The 20,942-nt window shown below is 41.7% G+C and overlaps 1 protein-coding gene and 1 pseudogene across 2 annotated transcripts; both read left to right on the top strand.

The window, feature by feature from the left end:
* Positions 1–594: 594 nt before the first annotated feature.
* Positions 595–7,106, top strand: LOC143627285 (hydroxyproline O-galactosyltransferase HPGT1-like; annotated as a pseudogene). The gene is made up of 12 exons (XR_013152568.1): positions 595–689; positions 757–820; positions 2,317–2,366; positions 2,494–2,687; positions 3,358–3,421; positions 3,503–3,575; positions 3,654–3,771; positions 5,980–6,073; positions 6,158–6,208; positions 6,291–6,362; positions 6,460–6,572; positions 6,834–7,106. The product of XR_013152568.1 is annotated as a hydroxyproline O-galactosyltransferase HPGT1-like (transcript).
* A 542-nt stretch (positions 7,107–7,648) lies between these two features.
* On the top strand, positions 7,649–9,797 carry LOC143627284 (putative glucose-6-phosphate 1-epimerase). Its single transcript, XM_077097140.1, has 7 exons — positions 7,649–8,076; positions 8,221–8,295; positions 8,415–8,471; positions 8,670–8,833; positions 8,931–9,168; positions 9,266–9,365; positions 9,450–9,797. The coding sequence occupies exons 1-7, from the start codon at positions 7,969–7,971 to the stop codon at positions 9,617–9,619; spliced, it is 912 nt and encodes a 303-aa protein (XP_076953255.1). The 5' UTR covers positions 7,649–7,968; the 3' UTR covers positions 9,620–9,797.
* The last annotated feature ends 11,145 nt before the right edge of the window (positions 9,798–20,942 follow it).

The raw sequence follows: 20,942 nt of genomic DNA, 5'->3' as shown, positions 1-20,942 counted from the left end.
ACGATAATTAGCAGTAAACTACTTGGTTCATAACAGAAAGAAAGAGAGAGGTTGCCTTATTTTAGATTAAACTACCCGGTACCGCCTATGCGGCCAAGCTTCCCCGGCTGCAGGAGATGGTGTCACCATGTGGATGGGCTACAACCATGGCTGCATCAAGATATCTTCACCAATAGATAGGAGTTCTCTTAATGTCCTTATGACCTCAATGTCTCATCCAAACTTGCTTTCCGCTTATTCATGTTAATGAATGATGTAGTAGTCACATTCCTGCGTTGATGTTCCCGTCCACCGGACGAGTAAACTACTAGTTGGTGCTTGCCCGAGCTTCCCTGGTATGTAAGGTATATATGAAGTAAAATAATGAGTGTCAGTAGACTTATGATTATTCTACATCAGTCTGTTTGTTAGTTTGTTAGTTTGTTGTCCATCTCTCTCTTTCTCACACCAACTGCCAGGCAGCCACCACACCAAGCGCACTTTGCATTTCACCACCATCCACGGACAACACTCATCACAGATCAAATACCTTCACCAGCACAATAATAATATTAATAATAATAATCACACATTAACATTAACATAACATAAGAAATGCGTAGCCGTGGTTCCAATAAGCGGCTACCTTCAACTCGATCAGCCTTTCAATGGCTCATTCTCTCCATGGCCGCCTTCTTCGTCGCCTGCAGGTTACTTTAATTAACTATTCATTTAACCTAATTTTCTTATTAATAATAATTGTGTTTTTGTTTATAGATTGTGGCAGGAGGCGGAGTCTAGGGTTTATTTAGTCAAAGAGCTTGATAGAAGAACCGGTCAGGTAGTAGTAGTTACTACCTCCTTTATTATTCGTTCTAGTTATTTGTAAAGAGTGTTCAACAAATCGAATCAAATTTCGAATGCTTGAATTATTATTAATTATTTGAGTTTTGATAGTTTGAAGCTGGATCCGGCTTTGAATTGAAGTTAGATTACTGAATTTGATTCAAAAGTTTGAAGCTCGATTCGAATTTATTTGTTTGCTTGACACATATTGAACCGAATCGGATTTCGAGTTTTTCCAGATAGATTCAAATCCGTATATTGAATTTGAGTTTTGAAATCGGTTCTAAAGTTTGAAGCTGGATTAAATTTGTTTGCCTAACTTGGATCAAAACCGTATCAAATTTCGAGTTTTTTGAGCTGCATTCGAGTTCGATTACTGAATTCAATTCGACAGTTTGAAGCTAGATTTGAATTCAATACGAAAACTTGTTTACTTTACTCAAATCGATTTTCAAGTTTTTCGAGCTGGAATCAAATTCGTCGATTAATGAATTCGAATCGACTTTGAGTTTCGAAATCGGTTCTTAAGTTTGAAGCGGATTCAGTTCGATTCGAAGTTCGTTTACTTGACTCGAATTGAACCAAATCGGAGGTCGAGTTTTTTGAGCTGCATTCGAGTTTGATTACTGGATTCGATTCTAAAGTTTGAAGCTGGATTTGAATTCAATTGAAATTTTGTGTACTTTACTCTAATCGAATTTCGAGTTTTTCGAGCTGGAATCAAATTTGATTACTGAATTCGAATCGAATTTGAGTTTCGAATTCGATTCTAAATTTTGAAGCTAGATTCGGTTGGATTCGAAATTCATTTACTTAACTTGGTTGGACCAAATCGGAATTCGAGTTTTATAAGCTGCATTCGAGTTCGATTACTGAATTCGATTCGAAAGTTTGAAACTGGATTTGAATTCGATTTGCAATTTGTGTACTTTACTCGGATCGAATTTCGAGTATTTCGAGTCGGATTTGAACATTGAACAGCCCTAGTTAACAAACTGCTCTAGAAATTAGAGTCAAATGGCAAAGCATTAAACGATGTAACAAACCAAATGAATCAGAAATCATCAAATACATAAAGTTAAGAGTTTTACACATTTTGTGATTTAGAGTAATGTTTTGTTGGGTTGATCATTATATTTATTATTAAATGTCAGAACTTAGTTATAGTAAAAGCTTTTATAACTAGTCGCCTGTGTCTCTTTCTATCTATATAATTATGCTTGTATATAGAAGATAAAAATAAAATGTATAATTCGAATTCGATTTAGAATCGAATTTGAATTCAAATATTAAAAAACCTAATTCAAATCTGAAAACCGATTTCGATTCGAATTAAATTTTGAGTTTTCCAAGTCCGATTTGAATATTGAACACCCCCTAGTTATTTCGCTTAATATGCAGTCATTTTTAATAATGTTATCTCAAAGAGTATTACTGCTTGTTGTAATCATATTGAAATAAAAGAATTTAAGCATATGATTGCATTTGCAGGGGGAGTCTGCCATATCTGTAGATGACACATTAAAAGTTATAGAATGCAGGCTAGTATTTCTATCCGTGCCAATTTTGCTACTTTCAGTTTCAGATTTAATTTGCCTACTTATAAACCCTAGATCTAAGGAAAAGAAGGTTTGAACTAGATTATGGATTAGTTTTTATTATACACAGGGAACAGCAAAAGAAGATATCTATGCTTCAGAAGGAGCTAGATGAAGCTAAGAAAGAAGGATTTGTTTCAAAGAATTTGATAGAAACTAAAGGCAATGGTGAAAAAAAGAAGCTTCTTGCAGTTGTAGGGATTCTTACGGGATTTGGTCGCAGACATAATAGAGATGCGATCCGTAAGGCATGGATGCCTACTGGTAGAATTCCCTTTCCTTTTGTGAGTTTCATCCTAACTCAACTTTCTTTAAATTGTTGGTTCGTTTTAGTTTGTATATGTAAAGAGAGGGATTTCAAACTTGAATTGTATGAGTTTTGTGTAGGGTTGTTCTTATGCCACATGATTAATTGCTCTATTAATGTTTGGTTACAGTCACACCAAGTTATAGACCAATATTCAAACATAGATTTTTGTTGTTTGAGAAATGGTACATATGCCTCAAGATCTACCTAATGTCACTTTGCTTCTATCCATGAGGTCTAGAAAAGAGAAGGGTTCACTTTCTCACACTGCACAAATGAATTCCAAGTAGCATTTGGTTGATCTTTAGGCATGTATATCATCTCTCTTATCTAATGTGGATCGAGATGAAACAACTTAGGGGCAATCAATATAGGTTTTGAAGATAAGATAAATTATATTATTGTTACTTGTGAATTAAGCTTCCATGATGCCTTGCAGTACCATTCATTTTATTACTAGTTTTTTTGACTTTGTTGTTATATATGCCACTCGCGTTGCCTAATATAGGTTTTCTAGGGTTTCTCACTTGTGTATATTGAGGGGCTCTCTTCATTGTAATTTTTCATATATTTCTCATTCACTTTTACGTATCACAATTAATAATTTACCTGAAACACTTCATGCAGGAACAACTCTAAAAAAGCTGGAAGACGAAAAAGGCATAATCATACGATTTGTTATAGGCAGAAGGTATGTTTTTTTAGTAATTAATACAAACATAAGATGATTTAGAGTCAAATCTTATTTGGCATCATTGACATACGTTTGCAGCTCGAATCGTGGAAACAATTCGGACATTGATATCAACAATGAGAACAAAAGGACGAACGACTTCCTTATTCTTGTACGTTCCAACATCTGGCATTCTTAGTTATTCATTTGACACAATATGAATCTTTTTTATACAACTATTTTTTAACAGAACGATCATGTGGAGTCTCTAGAAGAACAGCCGGTAAAAACGAAGATGTTCTTTATTGATGCATTACAACACTGGGACGCAGAGTTCTATGTGAAGGTCAATGATGATCAATCAATCAATCATGCCCAGTAAAATCCCACCGACAGCAAAGCTATAAGTAGGGTCTGGGGAGGGTGGGATGTAGGCACACCGTACCTCCATCCAAAGGAATGAAGAGGTGGCTTCCAGAGAGACCCTCGGCTCTAAGTACATGTGTATGAAGCAAAATAAAGGAAATCAAAGTTTAACAGTTATATACAAACTACTACTAATTATAATAATATTAATAATAAGATCACAGTTTAACAGCTATGTAAAAGCTAATAATAATTATAATAATAATAATAATATATGTAAGGGAAATACCATTATGGTATGCGACCTAAATAAGTTAAGTCTAAGCCCTAAGGTATTCAATTCTCTCTAAAAATCCTTAACTTTAATTCTACTTCTCCACGAATTCCTATCCTCAACCATGTCCTCGGAGAGGTTTAGGTCTATCAAATCATGCCTAATCCTCTCATCCCAAGTCAATTTCGGTCGTCCTCTACCCCTCCTCCCCTCTATAGTAATGTTTTCTACGGATCTAACAGGATTCGTCGTCTGTCTTCTCTTTACATGTCCAAACCATCTCAATCTCCACTCTCTTATCTTGTCTGCTATGTTCGCCACCCCTAATCTCTCGCGAAACACAACGTTTCTTATTCGGTCTAGCCTTGTGTGCCCACACATCCAACGTAGCATTCTCATTTCTGCTACCTCCATCTTCCGCACTTGTGCCTTCTTGATGGCCCAACACTCTGTTCCATATAGCATTGCAGGTCTAACTGCCACCCTATAGAATTTTCCCTTTAGTTTAGTCGGGAAACTCTTGTCGCACAATATACCTGTGGCTGCTTTCCATCTACACCATCCTACCTGAACTCGGTGGGTCACATCACTGTCTAATTCCCCATCGCTCTGTACAAATGATCCTAAATACTTGAACTTCGTTACCTGCGGGACCACCTGCCCTTCAATTGTGATCTGTGCGTCTTCATTGTCGTTTATCCCACCAAAATCACAGTGGAGGTACTCCGTCTTAGATCGGCTAATCTTTAAACCTTTTGTCTCTAAGGTTGTTCGCCACTCCTCAAGCCTCATGTTTAGATCTTGTTTTTTCTCAGCAAGTAACACAATATCGTCTGCGAACATCATGCACCACGGGAGAGTCCCCTGAATCGACTTTGACAACTCATCCAAGACTATTGCAAAAAGAAACGGGCTCAACGCTGACCCCTGGTGAAGACCTACCTCTACAGGAAAGAAATCAGTATCCCCCACTGGCGCACGGACACTTGTTTCACTCCTGGTATACATATCCATAATTATCTCTATGTATTTCCTGGGCACTCTTCTACCCTCCAAGCACTCCCAGAGCACCTGTCGTAGCACACTGTCGTAGGCCTTTTCTAGGTCAATAAACACCATATGTAGATCACGCTTCTTCTCCCTATACTTTTCCATTAATCTTCTTAGAAGGTGTATTGCCTCTGTGGTGGAACGCCCCGGCATGAAGCCAAATTGGTTGATCGTAACCTGAGTTTCTCGTCTAAGTCTACCCTCAATCACTCTTTCCCATAGCTTCATAGTATGACTTAGTAGTTTGATTCCTCGGTAGTTACCACAACATTGGGCGTCTCCTTTGTTCTTATAGATAGGGACTACAACGCTGCTCCTCCACTGGTCTGGCATCTTACCTGATTTGAGAATACTATTGAACAGAGTAGTTAACCACATGACTCCTTCCTCCCCCAGACACTTCCACACCTCGATGGGTATGTTGTCTAGGCCAACCGCCTTAGACCTTCCCATCCTCCTAAGTGCATCCTTCACCTCTTCTCGTGTGATCCGTCGGCAGTAGCAGTTATTCGATTGTTGTCGTTGAAAGTTTGTGTTGTCATGTTCTTCTTGGAAAGCTCTCCCATTGTTAAAAAGATTGTGGAAGTAGGTTTGCCATCTTAGCTTGATGTCCTACTCCTTGACCAGTACATGCCCATCTGTATCCTTTATGAACTTCACCGGTCCTAGATCTTGCCTTCTACGCTCCCTGGCTTTGGCAATCTTAAACATAGCATGTTCCCCCTCTTTTGTTTCTAGACTTTCATACATCCGTTTAAAGGCCGCCTTCTTTGCTTCCGCCACTGCCTTCTTCGCCTCTATCTTAGCCGTAGTCTAATAAATATTTAATTGTTGTCTGTTTTTATTCAGTGGCTCTTGATGCTACTTGTATGAATTATCGTTTATTATGCAGATGCACTTGGTGCTATTCTTTCAAACCATGTGAACACACCTCGAGCCTATATTGGGTGTATGAAAGCTGGTGGCGTTTTCTCCAAACCGTGAGATTTTTTCCATTATTGTTTTTTTTATATATTTTTATCGAAAATTTAGTTTCATTAGTTGTCGCCCTCGATATTTTGCAGGAGTGACAGATGGTATGAACCCGAATGGTGGAAATTTGGGGATAAAAAATCGTAAGTTCCCAATTGCATTATATCATTTCATGTGTGCGTGTATTGTGTTTACTGACTAAATTGAACTTGTTTCTGCACACAGGTATTTTCGACATGCTTCCGGAGAAATATTTGCTGTATCTCGAGCCCTGGCTCAGTTTATCTCAATAAACAAGTTAGCATTTACTTTTTATATTACTTTTAATGCGCCTTTTTATGTGTCATTTGTTGTGATCTATTCATGAACAGTGATTTAATCCTCTGCTTGCTAGATCTATACTTCGTGCATATGCTCATGACGATGTCAGTGTTGGGTCATGGTTCATTGGTCTTGATGTAAAGCATATAGATTGAGGGAAGTTTTGTTGCTCGTCTTGGTCTTCAGGTTGTTCCTCTTAACACCCCTTTTACTTATGCATGGGCCGATTTGGGTACCTTAAAATTTAGATAAAAAGTGGAAATGTTAAATGGGTCAAAAGTCATCACAAGTAATTTTTAAAGCATGAAAATTACTAAATTCTTTTATTCCAAATTCAAGGAATGATATTATTAATAACAATTTAAGTGAAATTGTTGAATCACGCAAATATTTTCATTAGTGTGTTTAATTATTCTTACAATTACTTGGTGAATGATTATTTTCCAGGGGCCATATGTGCGGCTTCGTGAGGAGTTTAGGATAGACTTCTTCTCATGATCGACTTTCAAGGCGTGTATCATTAGCAAGTTATTTCTGCTTCCCCTTCATTGAAATACATATGTTATCTATAAGTTTGCTACAATATTTGACTTCCATTATGTTGTCTCAAAAGTTTGGAAATCGACTAGATTTATGTAAAGAAAAGTTCTCATTTCCTCTGTTTTCCCAAACCATCTTTTGACCATATGTGAATCAAGTGTAATGTTGATAGAAGAGTGGTTTTGTAAGCATGGATGCATCTTTCACCGCTCTCGAGTCTTTCATCCCTTTCTCTTTCACGTCAGCGCCACGTATTCATCCCGCTTCCACATCATCTTACTCTAAAAAACATTGGGCTATTTATTGTTTTCAATAACTGACTAGTAAGCCCATTGTCGAGTCCGTTGGAGTCCAGTCGGCCTATTTACTTTAACATAGATTGTTCGAGTTTTCCGGTATTCATTTCTAGTCTTACATATTTCGTTTGTTTACACTGGATGTACTAGCTATAAAACAGTTTTATTTATGATTAATAAGATTATCGCTCCTATCGTGTTGCGGACACATTGGTTTTGGGCGGGGAGAGAACTTCACAATTAAACATGTTTTGACGAGACTAGATTAATTGTAGGTGACTTTCTAGAAATCTCGGTTGGTCCGTTCATATTAACACACATTAATTGTCATGTTTCGCTAGATAAATCATATACAATCATACTAGTACTGGTATATTCTATTTATATAATCAAAGATAGTTGAAGGGTCTACAACACTCTTACAGAAGAACTTGTTAATGGTTGTTACATGGATATAATTTTATGCCTAATAAAGTAAAGACGTGACTTTATTTTCTTGTTGCTAAATACTCACATTCATACAGTAACGTTTTCAAAAGGGAATTACAAACCATAAACCAAGTGTTGGTGGTTGAAATGTTGGTAACATTTCACAAGAAATGGGCTTTCAAGTCACAAGAAAGATATCACTCATTAATGCAAAAGTACATATTCACAGTTCCATCTTCTTTAGTCATTCCAATGTTTTTTTTCCTATTTAATTACGTTTATTCTAGCGACACAATGTGTGTGAGAGAGAACCCGCGATGAGTTCTTCGTTAGGAGATCAGGATATCGAAGCTGTTAAAATCTCAAAAGATAAGAATGGTGTTGGTCTTATTACACTTCGAAATGCTAAAGGTTTTTCGGCTAAGGTTAATACTGTTCTTTTTTTTTAATCTTTATTATCCTATCTCGTGTTGTCACTTGTTTTGTTCACACACCATGCAATCTTACGTTGGACTAAAGCGAAAATGCGAGACAACCTTAAACAAAACAAAAAATGTTTGGTCGCGTAGGTCAGTCTGCATGGAGGTCAAGTCATATCTTGGAAAAACGAACGTGGCGAGGAACTGTTGTTTAGAAGTAGTAAGGTGACATATTAATTTTCCCTTTCTCTCTTCATTCTAATAAAAGTTAATAATTAATTTCATATACATCAATCATTTTATAAAATTTAATCTACAGACATTTTCAATAATATGTTTTGTAGGCAAACACCAAACCACCTGCACCAGTGAGAGCTGGAATCCCCATTTGTTTTCCTCAGGTATTTAAGGGTTCTAACTTCTTATGTTACCCTATAATATTTGTGTTTTAACCGTCAAACGGGTGACACGGTGGTCAACGTTTGAGTTCATATAATAATATGACCTAACAAGTTAAAGGTGTTTCATAACATTAGTTTGTTTAAGTCGCAATTTTCATATTAAACGTGGTTAACGTGTTAAATGCCATATGTTTAAAGTTTGGAAATCGTGGTTCTCTTGAGCAACATGGATTTGCCCGAAACAAGATATGGGAAATTGACCACAACCCTCCGCCTCTTCATCAAAAAGATTGTGACGGGAAAGCGTATATCGACCTGCTACTTAAACCCTCTGAAGAAGATATGAGAGTTTGGCCTCATAGGTTATGATCTTATATTGTCATTTTGTATTTATTAACATTTTGGCAATGTAGGATTAGTGTTGAATAATATAACATATATTTTAACCTTTTGTAACAGTTTTGAATTTCGACTGAGAGTATTGTTGACTCCTGATGGGGCTTTAAAGCTAGTATCGCGTGTTAGAAACATCGGTTGTAAGGCGTTTAGTTTCTCAATTGCATACCACACGTATTTCGCAGTGTCTGACATTAGTGAAGTAAGAGTCGAAGGCTTGGAAACACTCGACTATCTCGATAATTTACACCATAAAGAGCGATTTACGGAGCAAGGAGATGCACTCACATTTGAATCAGAGGTTATAACAAAATTTTAATATATGAGTAACAAGTCATATGTTTTTGTCTAGTGGACAATTATTTTGTGACACGACAGATACAAAAATTATCACACAGGTGGATCGAATCTACATTGGTTCACCGCATATGATCGGGGTATTTGATCATGAAAAGAAGCGGACTTTTCTTATACGAAAGGAAGGTCTTCCTGACGCGGGTAAAACAGTCTGTCACTTTTTATGTAATGACTTGTTAAATATCTTAGATAAATTTTTAAACATGTTTATAATTTTATGTATAGTCGTTTGGAACCCGTGGGAGAAGAAAGCAAAAGCTATAGCCGATATGGGCGATGACGAGTATCGACAAACAATATGTGTGGATGGGGCTGCAGTTGAGAAGCCGATTACATTAAAACCGGGAGAGGAATGGACGGGTCGATTAGAGATATCCGCCCTTCCTTCGATTTGAAAACAATAATGAAGTTTTAGAGATTGATATATATTTTTTTTCACTTCAAATAATTTGAATAGAAATCTAAAAGTGAGCATTTAGATGGAACAAATAAAAACACTCTTCAATATCAAAATACAAAATGCAGAATGCATAATAAGGATGAATAAGTGTACCAGTATTGTAAACTTGTGTTTTCTTGCCTTCAGTTTTTCTTTCATTCTATGTATCTAACGGTGATTTTTTTAAATATCTAACCATAACATGCACATTCTTCAATTTGCAAGAATACATGTTAGAGCAATTGCAACTCGAGGGGCTTATGGACGTACCACATCATTGTTGTCTGAAAAGTGTCCCGCGAACTTCACCCATCTCTTTTGAATCTCAAGATCATGCGACATTATGTGGCCAAGAACCCGCAAGACTCACCTTGAACAAGGACGTCTGCGCGGTTGGACCCGCAAGACTCACCTTAAACAGGGACGTCTGCGCAGTTGGACCCGCAAGACTCACCTCGAAGAGAGACGTCTACGCAGTTGAACTCGCAAGACTCCTTAGAGGGACGTCTGCGCAAAGACCAACTGGATCCGCAGGACCAACCATGCTCAGAGACGTGACGTCCTTACGCGCAGTACGCAAGCTGTTCCCGCAGGAAAAGCCTCCCAATGGTGACGTACTCCGCCTGTTCCCGCAGCTGCGGATACTAGCCATCAGGGAAGGCTACCCGCACTAACAGCAAGGCTACACGCACAAGGCCTTAACTCTCAAATAATTCAGTAATGTCACCTGAAGAGGGAATGAGCAAGCCGGGATTACTCCCGCCCAAAGCCGGGAATTCTCCCGCCCAAATGAGCCAGTCCGTACGCTACTGGAGGACCTTTTGTACTATACCTGCCAAGGTATGGACAAAAGATCTGACCAAAGCTGCGACAGCTCACTGACAACAGTACGACGAGCAGCACGCTCTAGTACTTAATGTCACTATCAGCCGCTGCCTACTCACCAACCCTTGTCGTGGCACGTGCATAGCCTGCAGTTGGTGGAAAAGGAATAGTACACAGCCGGCCATGTCACTATCAGCCGCTGCCTACCCACCAACCACCAGCAGGGCACGCGCGTAGCCCACAGTTGGTAGAACAGGAATACTATACAGCCGGCTGTACCTGCTTGGACACCTACCTTCGGCTATAAATACTCCAACACCTTGGAACGGTATCATCATCTTCTCTCTAGCTATTTCTCTTAATATACACTTATATTCAAGAGCAATCTAGTCTGATTCTCACGCCGGAGGGTGGTCACAAGGAGGTACCCCCCCTTCTCAGTGACGAGCTCACGGTCTGTTTTGCAGGTCATCAGAAGAATAACCATCTTGCCGGACCTAACCCTCGTGGGAAACATCTATTTAACCCCCAGATTATCCGTAATCTGCCGGGGTCGATTAGTGTTTCTTCATTGGCGCCATCCGTGCACAAAAGCTAGAACTTATTCTTTCAGTTTTTTCAAAACTTCTGGAAAGATGGTTAACGTTACTCCGGTCCCGAGGCCAGCGAGTGACCAAGAAACCCCTGTAATCACAACCCCAGCTACTGGGAGGAACACCGGCGAGTACACAAATTTTACGAACACTACCCCGGTTACTCAAGCCGGGGCAAGTGCAGTAAATTTTACGAACACTACCCCGGTTACCCAAGCCGGGGCAAGTGCAGTAAACAATCATCCCCTGAGATTCATTGGTACCCAGGTGGAAAGACAACAGACGAGGCTCCCCCACCAAACACTTGAACAAGTTAAAGCGTGGGCGGAAGCACGTCAGAAGGAATTCCAAGCTGAGTTGGACGAACGCTTACGTTCCATCCAACAGGCTGACGAATTTGGAAGCACTCGACAACAGCTCAACATGAGCAGTGAGTGCGAGTACTCGGACGATGATCGGGAGGAATCCGACACCGATGCAAACCCTCGCCATAGGGCGAAAGGGAAGCGTAAGGCAACGGACTTCCAACCGAGAAGGAATTTCGAAGAAACCTTCAAACCAAGGAACGCGGGGGGAAACCCACGTGACTTCTCCAAAACCTTTAGACCAACTGCTGCAAATGCGGGAACGTCCAAGTTTGCAAGGGACATTGCGGAAGCAATCGCCCCGAGAAGTGCCAAACAGATGTCCAACATCGGCACTTATGATGGTATATCCGACCCAGACGATCATTTGAACAGATTCATAGCGGGGGCAACCGTCAGCAACTGGACGGAACCCACGTGGTGTTATATGTTCCAGATGACGCTGGTTGGAGCAGCCAGAGCGTGGTTTGACCGTCTACCGGTCCACCACATCTACGATTGGGCGGACTTCCAGCAGAAGTTCAGCCAACACTTCAGTCAACAAAGAAAGTATACCGAAGAGCAATGGACGATCCTCAACTGCATCCGAGAGGAAGATGAGTCTTTACTAGACTTCATCACGCGCTTCAATTCAAAGAAGCTAAGTCTGGGCACTATTAGCGAAGATCTTGTTCGCGCTGCTTTCATCCAGGGCGCGAAGGACCCAGAGCTCATCCGCACCTTAACGGGTAAAGACGGCATGCCATCCACGTGGGATGCCATCATGACAGCAGCTAAACGCTTCGCGGAAACGGAAAAGCAACTGGGTAGAGATCTTCCCCAAAGCACAAACCTCTACACCCAGAAAACAAGAGAAAACAACGTCCTCACCGCCCGACTAAACAAAAAGAGGAAGCTAGGCATTTGGCAGTCAAGGGTAAACTTTGACACCTCATCCAGCTCTCGCCCTCGGTTAGGCGGAAAGGATAACATGCAGTCGTCGAACCGGAACTCCAGATGGACGCCACTCACCAAAAGCGTCACCGAGATATTCGCCACCGAGAGGCTCCCATGGCCAGAGGCTCCAATTATCCGACAGCGTCCAAACGCTGATCAAAGCAAATTCTGTGACTTCCACAGGACAAAAGGCCACACCATCGAGGAATGCTTAGACTTGAAGGACATCGTCGAAGCATTTGTCAGAGATGGGAAACTCACGCACCTCGTGGCGCAATGAACGCTGAGCAGGCTAATGCGTGTAGAACCCCAGTTGGGGAAAACACGAATGAAACTGCAGCTTCAATGTTGGAGACTACATACTGCGAAAACAACAAGATTCCAAACCAGGTGAATATCGGCTCGAAAGGCTCGATGACACCCCCATCCCAAGAACATGGAAGGGAGTTCAATTACACATGTTGCATGTAGATCAATTCCAAACTTGTAAAGAAAAGGCCCAGAGCCACTTCTAATGGAAATGATTCTCCTTATCACATTGACGCTGATGGTCTTACATTTATACTTATGAACTTTCCACACTGATATGCCGGTATTCACCGCATAAATAAGTGTGAAAGGAAGTCGTTGCGTGTGGACGGCGGCAAAACCCGCATAAACACAAAAAACGGCAAAAATTTCTAAGAAATAAGGACAACCTTCACGCAGGTCAGTTATAGGTAAAATTTGGTCATCCCACTAAATGAAAGTGACGGTCCTACCCGCACAATCATGATAGAGGAAACTGAACATTAACCTATTGACAACCGCGCGTCGAAAGGTTTAACTTATTCAAAACACTGATATGCCGGTATTCACCGCATAAATAAGTGGGGAAGTCGTTGCGTGTGGACGGCGGCAAAACCCGCATAAACACAAAAAATGGCAAACCTTCACGCAGGTCAGTTATAGGTGAAGATTGGTCATCCCACTAAATGAAAGTGACGGTCCTACCCGCACAATCATGATAGAGGAAACTGAACACTAACCTATTGACAACCGCGCGTCGAACGGTTAACTTATTCAAAACACTTGGAAAATTGCTAAGTTAAACTAAAGTATGCACGAGCGAATCATATATTGTTTATGCGGCAAAGCAAGAGCCAAATTAAGCTATAATATGCATGAGCAAGTCATATAACGTTTATAAAGCAAGTCATCCAGTGAAAGTGGTGGTCCTACCCACACAAACATTTATATTTCATAAAAAATTCAAACATTACAAGAATGGCCGGGTATCTACCCGCCTACAGAAATATAAATCTATCCTAACGGTGGGAAGGGATCTCAAGGTTCAAACTTCAGGACCACTCCCTCCAAACCCACTTGTACCCGCACCATCAGTTGGCTGTGGCGGTTCAAGGAAAGTCTTGAGATAGCCCATCATCAGCAGCAACAATTTCGTTCACCTTCTCCACCACCGGATGCGGGAAGGCAGCATACTGGTTCACTGCTTGGTCATAGGCAGCTTCAGTGTCCACGTCATAAAGAGGGAAGTTGGAAGGCGGGATGCCCTTCTCAACAAACCCCAGACCAAGCAAGAAACCAGCCTTTTCCCCATCCTCATGGGAAGCGTTGAGGGCTGCGCTCATGGCATCGTCATAAGATGTGTTCGTGAAGATCCGATGCACAACCTACAAAAAGAAAAAACATGTCAAACTTTTCTAAGTATAAAGAAAAGCGTAAAGACGTTATGAAGCTAAGCTTACCTGCGACAACGCTTCTCGTAAAAGTCATTCCTTGGTAATCAAAGCCTCCTGGAGGGCAGCTTGAGCTTGGTTATGGGCGCGTTCGGCTTCACTTTTGTTAAGGTTGGCAAGCAACACTTCCTTAGCAGCAGCCTCTTCAACGCCCTTTAGCTTACACTCAGTATGGTCAAGCATACCCCTCTGGTCCAAGATCTCTTGAAGCTTCTTGGCGTCTTCCATGGCCAAGGCATCATGAGCCTGCTGGAGCCTCTCTAGTTTGGCTTTAAGCTCCTCATTTTCGGCGCGCAGAGGCTCAGCAACAGCTTCAGCCTTGGTGGCCCTCTCGGTCGCGTTCCGCGCAGTTTCCTTAGCCAACCGAAGCTGTTCGTTAACAGCTTGGGCAGCCTTGGAACGGGCCTCGAGACGGGCCTGAACTTCAACCTCGAGGGCCTTGAAGGCCTTTTCCTTCTCCGCAGCAATGGCGGAAAGTCTCCTGTTCTCCTCCCGGATGGCCCGCGACTGAGCCACTTCTTGGATACGCGTCGCCTTTAACTTGTCGTTTTCACGACAAAGCAACTCGACTCGCGGCTGCATCCGGGCAAGGAGAATCCGAAGCTCATTTGTCAGCCTACCCTCCTGGTAGCTAGACATGGCTTCCCCCAACGAGCCACTTGGGGCCGCGTGACGCGCCCACTCGACGCAGTCCACAGCCATCCAAAGGGTTGTTCCCCGGCGGATGTTCCACCGTGGAACATACACCTCATTGGAATCCGACACTGTAAAAACAAAAAACAGTTAGGAAAAGATGATAAAAAAAGAGGCCAAAATAACCCTATGCACCTGTAGGGTCGACAACAGGCCGGTAGCCGCCGAACCCATCACCCGAACCTAAGGGATATCCATCCAAGAGGTCAGGCAGATGGGAAGGAGGCAGAGATTGGCTAGAAGCCCCAAACATACCTGCTGAACCGGCCGGAGACGAGGTAGTCACCGGTGCCGGAGGCACGGTTGAAGCTGCCGCGGTAGAGACCATCGGAGGTGAACTCACGGGAGGTGAACTCACAACCGTGGCCGCCGCTGCGGAGCCCGCAGAAAAAATCACCGCCGGCTCAGTGAAGGATGCAGTGAATATGGCACTGACAGCCGGCGGAGATGACGTCACAATTGGAACAGTTGCCTCAACCGGGTGAGCAACTGAACCAACACTTGAAACAGGAGCGGCCGCCTGGGTCATCGCCTCGGGTAGGTTGACCAAACCTACCGTCATGGGTCGAGAGACGCTCCTCCCCGCTCCACTCTGGAATGCGGTAGCATCCACGCCTGCATGAAGACGAGATATTAAAAATAATGGCGGAAAGAATTGCGGGTAAGATTAATTTACACACGAGTTTTCTTGAGCTTGAAGGTTCTGACAGGCGGGGACGAACCCGATGGAGCCGGCCTCTTCACACCGGTCACCGTCGTCGTACTGGGCGGATCGGAGGTGACAGCTGTCTCAACCTCCGGAACAGTGGTCTCACCACCACCAGGGTTCCCCGCCGCCTCCTCGCTTTCGGTCTCCGAGTCAGACCGGTTCCCCTGATCGGCGGTGGAGACAACCTTCGCCTTGCCCTTCACGCCGGCAGCTTTCTTCTTCCTCACGATGAAAGGACCATCTGTGGATTCCTCATCAGAAGATGACAAAATTTGAGGAATTCCAGCAGAGGTTTGAGCATGGAGAGGACGGGGGTTAAAGAGTCCCTTACCTGGCCGCCTGGCGCTCAAAATCTCGTGGCCCGGCGGGTAGACCTCCACGAACCTATCCGCCGTTTGCTCCAAGATGGGCAACTCGTTCTCGTCGAGAGCACGAGTACCCAGCCGAGCGGGACCACCGCTCTCACGCGGTTGCAGAAGCGACTGCAAATTGTTCCCCTCTGAAAATAAACAGAAAAGCAGTTAGAAGAAAAACCCTAAATCAGCAAAAAGATATGAAGCATACCGTAAGGGATAGAGTTCAAACCTTATTCGAGGACGATAGGAATCTGTGGCGCCTCTGCCCCAGCATCCTTCCATACCCGGCTCATCCCAAGCATCACCATCCCAGACTCCGCAAAGCGGTAAACCGGAGTCTGGATCTGGGAGATCTTGGCGAACCATTCCGCCTCTTGGTAATTGGAGGCGTGAAGGCTAGGGAGCGCCCTCCCGTTCTTGAACGTCATCGCAATGGGGACGACGCGAGCGGAGACATAGAAAACTCCCGCTTCCAAGAACGAAGACTGCGCTCGGTAGCGCAGATCTTCAAACCCTTGATCCGATTGACCAAGGTATACCAGCCCTGGATGCACCTCCAGGAGTAGAAGGTCATCAGGCGGTCGACGCGGGGCTCAACGCCCAGAATATGGCACACCCATTCAAAATGGCGAACCTTTGCGATCGCCATCGGGTGCACCTCCGTTAGGTGTATACCGTGTCTCTCCAAAACACGGTACACAAACTTCGTCAATGGGAACCTGAGATTCTCATAGATGAAGAATGCAGCATACACCCCTATCTTGCCCTTGGGGGCATCGTACACCGTCTGGTGAGGCTCAGGAAACTCAGGCTCGAAGGGCTCGAGCATGAACTTCTTGACGATGTACTGATAAACGTCGACGGAAAGAGCACACTGGCACTCCCCAGCAGTACTCTTATCGTCCTTGTCAGACGTCGGGTTCTCGATGTACACGTCGGACTCCTCGGCAATAGCCTCAGGATCACGAATGGAAGACATGTTTTGGAAGATGGAAAGAAGAACGATTTCAGGAGAATGCTCGACAAAAGTTAGAGTATTCGCCGGAAATCGCTTAGAAGAAAAAGTGAAACTGTGAGTTGAGATGCATCCTCTTTCCCCTTTATATACCCATCGCAATAAATGCGATGAATTTAATGCGGGGGAGACGGAAAAGCGCAGGTGCAAATGAAACTATGACACGTCGAATATGCAAGCTGGCAACAACTGTCGACAGGACGCGCGCCGTAAACTTCGCGGCCACGCGCCCGAAAATTCGCGCCCACGCGCCTGAAAAAGCGTCTGGAATGACCATATACTGTCACGTCGCCATAACTTCATGCACGTCCTGAAACTGTCAGAAGAAACCGTCAGACCACGCTGACGTCCCTTCAACAGTTGGACTGTTCTTATCTTTTCACCAACTCTTCGAATTTCAAAAAGATTCAAAAAGATTCAAAAGTAAGCGGGACTTTACCCCCTTACCTTGGCAACCAAGTAACTATAAGACAGGTGCGGGTACAGTGTCAAGGCAAAACCCTTCACATAGTTAGCACCTGTAGGGAATTGAAGCCAAGAATACCTTGGCAACCAAGTAACTATAAGACAGGTGCGGGTACAGTGTCAAGGCAAAACCCTTCACATACTTAGCACCTGCAGGGAATTGAAGCCAACAATACCTTGGAAGTAAAGTAACTATAAGACGAGTGCGGGTACAGTGTCAAGGCAAAACCCTTCACATACTTAGCACTCGCAGGGAATTGAAACTAAGAAGGATCTTCTGGGCCATGCTTGCGGAAACGGAAATAACATCCCCACATAGTGGGAACGTTGAGAACTAGATTGTTTAAGGTGAGTCTTGCGGGTCCAACCGCGCAGACGTCCCTGTTCAAGGTGAGTCTTGCGGGTCCAACTGGGCTCTGCTGGGACCTACCTCTTCAAGTCCCCCCAGTCCAATGTTCTTCTCATGAATTGTTAATAAGTGAGGTGAACTTTTGGACTTAAGCAAGGGGTTTTGAAAAGGGTTTAGTTTTAAGGTTTTCCATGGGGATTCTTCCCGCGGAAGTCCTAATGTCACGTGCAGAAATTCCCGACTTTTCTGCTTGATCTTTGGGTATGATGCGGGTAGGTCTGTAACCTCCTCGCAAGTCAGGAGCGTTGAGTTCCACTTGTGTAGATTCTCCATGAGGTTTTGGTAGTTTTAAACATAGTGATCAATTATGTTAAACAACCAATTCCATCTTGGAGCTTCAAACAATCTAGTTCTCAACGTTCCCACTATGTGGGGATGTTATTTCCGTTTCCGCAAGCATGGCCCAGAAGATCCTTCTTGGTTTCAATTCCCTGCGAGTGCTAAGTATGTGAAGGGTTTTGCCTTGACACTGTACCCGCACTCGTCTTATAGTTACTTTACTTGCAAGGTATTGTTGGCTTCAATTCCCTGCAGGTGCTAAGTATGTGAAGGGTTTTGCATTGACATTGTACCCGCACCTGTCTTATAGTTACTTGGTTGCCAAGATTTTCTTGGCTTCAATTCCCTGCAGGTGCTAACTATGTGAAGGGTTTTGCCTTGACACTGTACCCGCACCTGTCTTATAGTTACTTGGTTGCCAAGGTAAGGGGGTAAAGTGTCAAGAAGGATCCAGTTGGCCTACTCACCAACCCTTGTCGTGGCACGTGCATAGCCTGCAGTTGGTGGAAAAGGAATAGTACACAGCCGGCCATGTCACTATCAGCCGCTGCCTACCCACCAACCACCAGCAGGGCACGCGCGTAGCCCACAGTTGGTAGAACAGGAATACTATACAGCCGGCTGTACCTGCTTGGACACCTACCTTCGGCTATAAATACTCCAACACCTTGGAACGGTATCATCATCTTCTCTCTAGCTATTTCTCTTAATATACACTTATATTCAAGAGCAATCTAGTCTGATTCTCACGCCGGAGGGTGGTCACAAGGAGGTACCCCCCCTTCTCAGTGACGAGCTCACGGTCTGTTTTGCAGGTCATCAGAAGAATAACCATCTTGCCGGACCTAACCCTCGTGGGAAACATCTATTTAACACCCAGATTATCCGTAATCTGCCGGGTCGATTAGTGTTTCTTCACCATAACATGCACATTCTTCAATTTGCAAGAATACATGTTAGAGCAATTGCAACTCGAGGGGCTTATGGACGTACCACATCATTGTTGTCTGAAAAGTGTCCCGCGAACTTCACCCATCTCTTTTGAATCTCAAGATCATGCGACATTATGTGGCCAAGAACCCGCAACACTTCGTTTCTCTTCCACATGTACAACTCTGACTGTACTTAGTTCATCATCTAACAAAAGTATAAAATGTGTTCACGTACAGAAAATATAATACTTGTTTCAGACAAACAACATATTTTATTAAGACATTTTACGAAAATATAATACATGTTATGAAACAGCTTTTTTTCTTTATTTAGGGATCATTTATGCAACTTTAAAACAAAAAAATAGTTAATACGGAAGCCACTCTTTTATCAGAGCCAGGTTTCGATCCTGGGACCTGTGTGTTATGGGCCCACCAAGATTGCGCTGCGCTACTCTGATTGATGTTTAAGTATTCTCTTTTATAATATAAGTCAAGAAGCAGCAAGGGTTATAATTTTAATCTTAAGATTTTTCTTAAAACATTAATACTTTCCTTTAAAAAAAAATATACTATAACGTATTATTAGCTCAGATCTTAACTAAATAGATGGATTATATTTGCATGGTATTATCATAGCATGTATTATTCTTTATAAACTTGAAAATATCAGTAAGTTAACTATTTACTCTCTCTATGTGACGTTAAGCATTTAGCCGGTTACACTATATGGAGATTAGCTTCGAATAAAAAAATCAAATGAAACAATAGATTAACGATATTTTAATCAATGGATAATTATAATAATAATAATAACATAAACTTCTTTATAGTTGTGGTTTTAAAATTTCGTTACGCGTCTATATACACATATCTATTAAAACTTTTGGAAATTTTTTAGCTAAAATATTAGTAGAGTTTAAATTACAAATTTTTAAAGTCTAATATAACCTTTAAATAAAGTGTTTTTCAATTTAGGCACAATCACATGAACGAAATCAACAACTTTTTATTTTTTAAACATAAGAAAATAAAAAGATGTGTCGTGTATCTTCTACAGATCATTATGATTATCATTACTTGGAATTGGGTTATTTTTAAAGGAGAGTGATTCCTTTTCCAAATAAAGAGAACAATTCATAATTTTGTTTGTTTCAAATTTAATATAGAAAAAAAAAACATTTTGGACTTTAAATTTTATTTATGAATCATTACATGATACATGAACTCACATATTTATGAATTTTTAAATATATGAATAATTATGTAACTTCTTTTGTCAAATCAAAAGTTGCATTTTATTGGATTTGATTGATTGTTCACTATCAAGAATGACTTTGTAGTATTTGATCATTCCAATTCTGATTTTATAAGATTGAAATAATCAGAATTTAAATAATTAACACATAAATCATTATGGTAATAACTTTTCAAGACGAGTGTAATATTGCTTGATTTATACAAACTCTAAATAATTACTTTTATCATAATTATTCGATTTTGACTTTTATAAAGTTACAATAATATTACATTCAAAACATTTCCTATAGTTTATAATTTTATATTGATACAAACATGTGTGCCTTAATAATTGAAAAAGATAGAATTCCATTACTAAAAGGAGAGTGGTTGAGAGCCAAATTGGATGGCTTGAGGCTTGAGTTGTCTTCTTACTAGGGCCATCCTTTCGAATGGCCACCAATACCATTCGTGTGAAATAAAAACTCTACTATCATAGTTTTTAATAAAACTTTAAAATATATAAAACTCATGTTAATATTAGTTAGTTAATTCAAAACGGTAATAGGGATATTTATATTTTCATAGAGTTATTAGTGGCGTGTTCGAGTAAGCATAATCAAATTCATGTTTTATTTGTGGATATCTTAAAAACGTAGGCCGTGTGAGAGTGCCTTGGCGTATATACTGGTTTGACTTAAGGGTTGTTTGTCAACCTTGTGCC

Source organism: Bidens hawaiensis, unplaced genomic scaffold (genome assembly GCF_021521415.1).
Source record: "Bidens hawaiensis isolate Kalapana, Puna unplaced genomic scaffold, B.hawaiensis_p1.1 tig00004618_1, whole genome shotgun sequence".
Lineage (NCBI taxonomy): Eukaryota > Viridiplantae > Streptophyta > Magnoliopsida > Asterales > Asteraceae > Bidens > Bidens hawaiensis.
The sequence above is the reverse complement of the archived record's forward strand: the minus strand, read 5'-3'. Positions and strand labels throughout refer to the sequence as shown.

Bases quoted from the DNA above. Each gene is read 5' to 3' on its own strand.
- LOC143627284 (XM_077097140.1), top strand. From the start codon at position 7,969: ATGAGTTCTTCGTTAGGAGATCAGGATATCGAAGCTGTTAAAATCTCA. The intron at 8,077-8,220 runs GTTAATACTGTT...TTGGTCGCGTAG, and splicing joins CTAAAGGTTTTTCGGCTAAG to GTCAGTCTGCATGGAGGTCA. The intron at 8,472-8,669 runs GTATTTAAGGGT...ATATGTTTAAAG, and splicing joins TCCCCATTTGTTTTCCTCAG to TTTGGAAATCGTGGTTCTCT.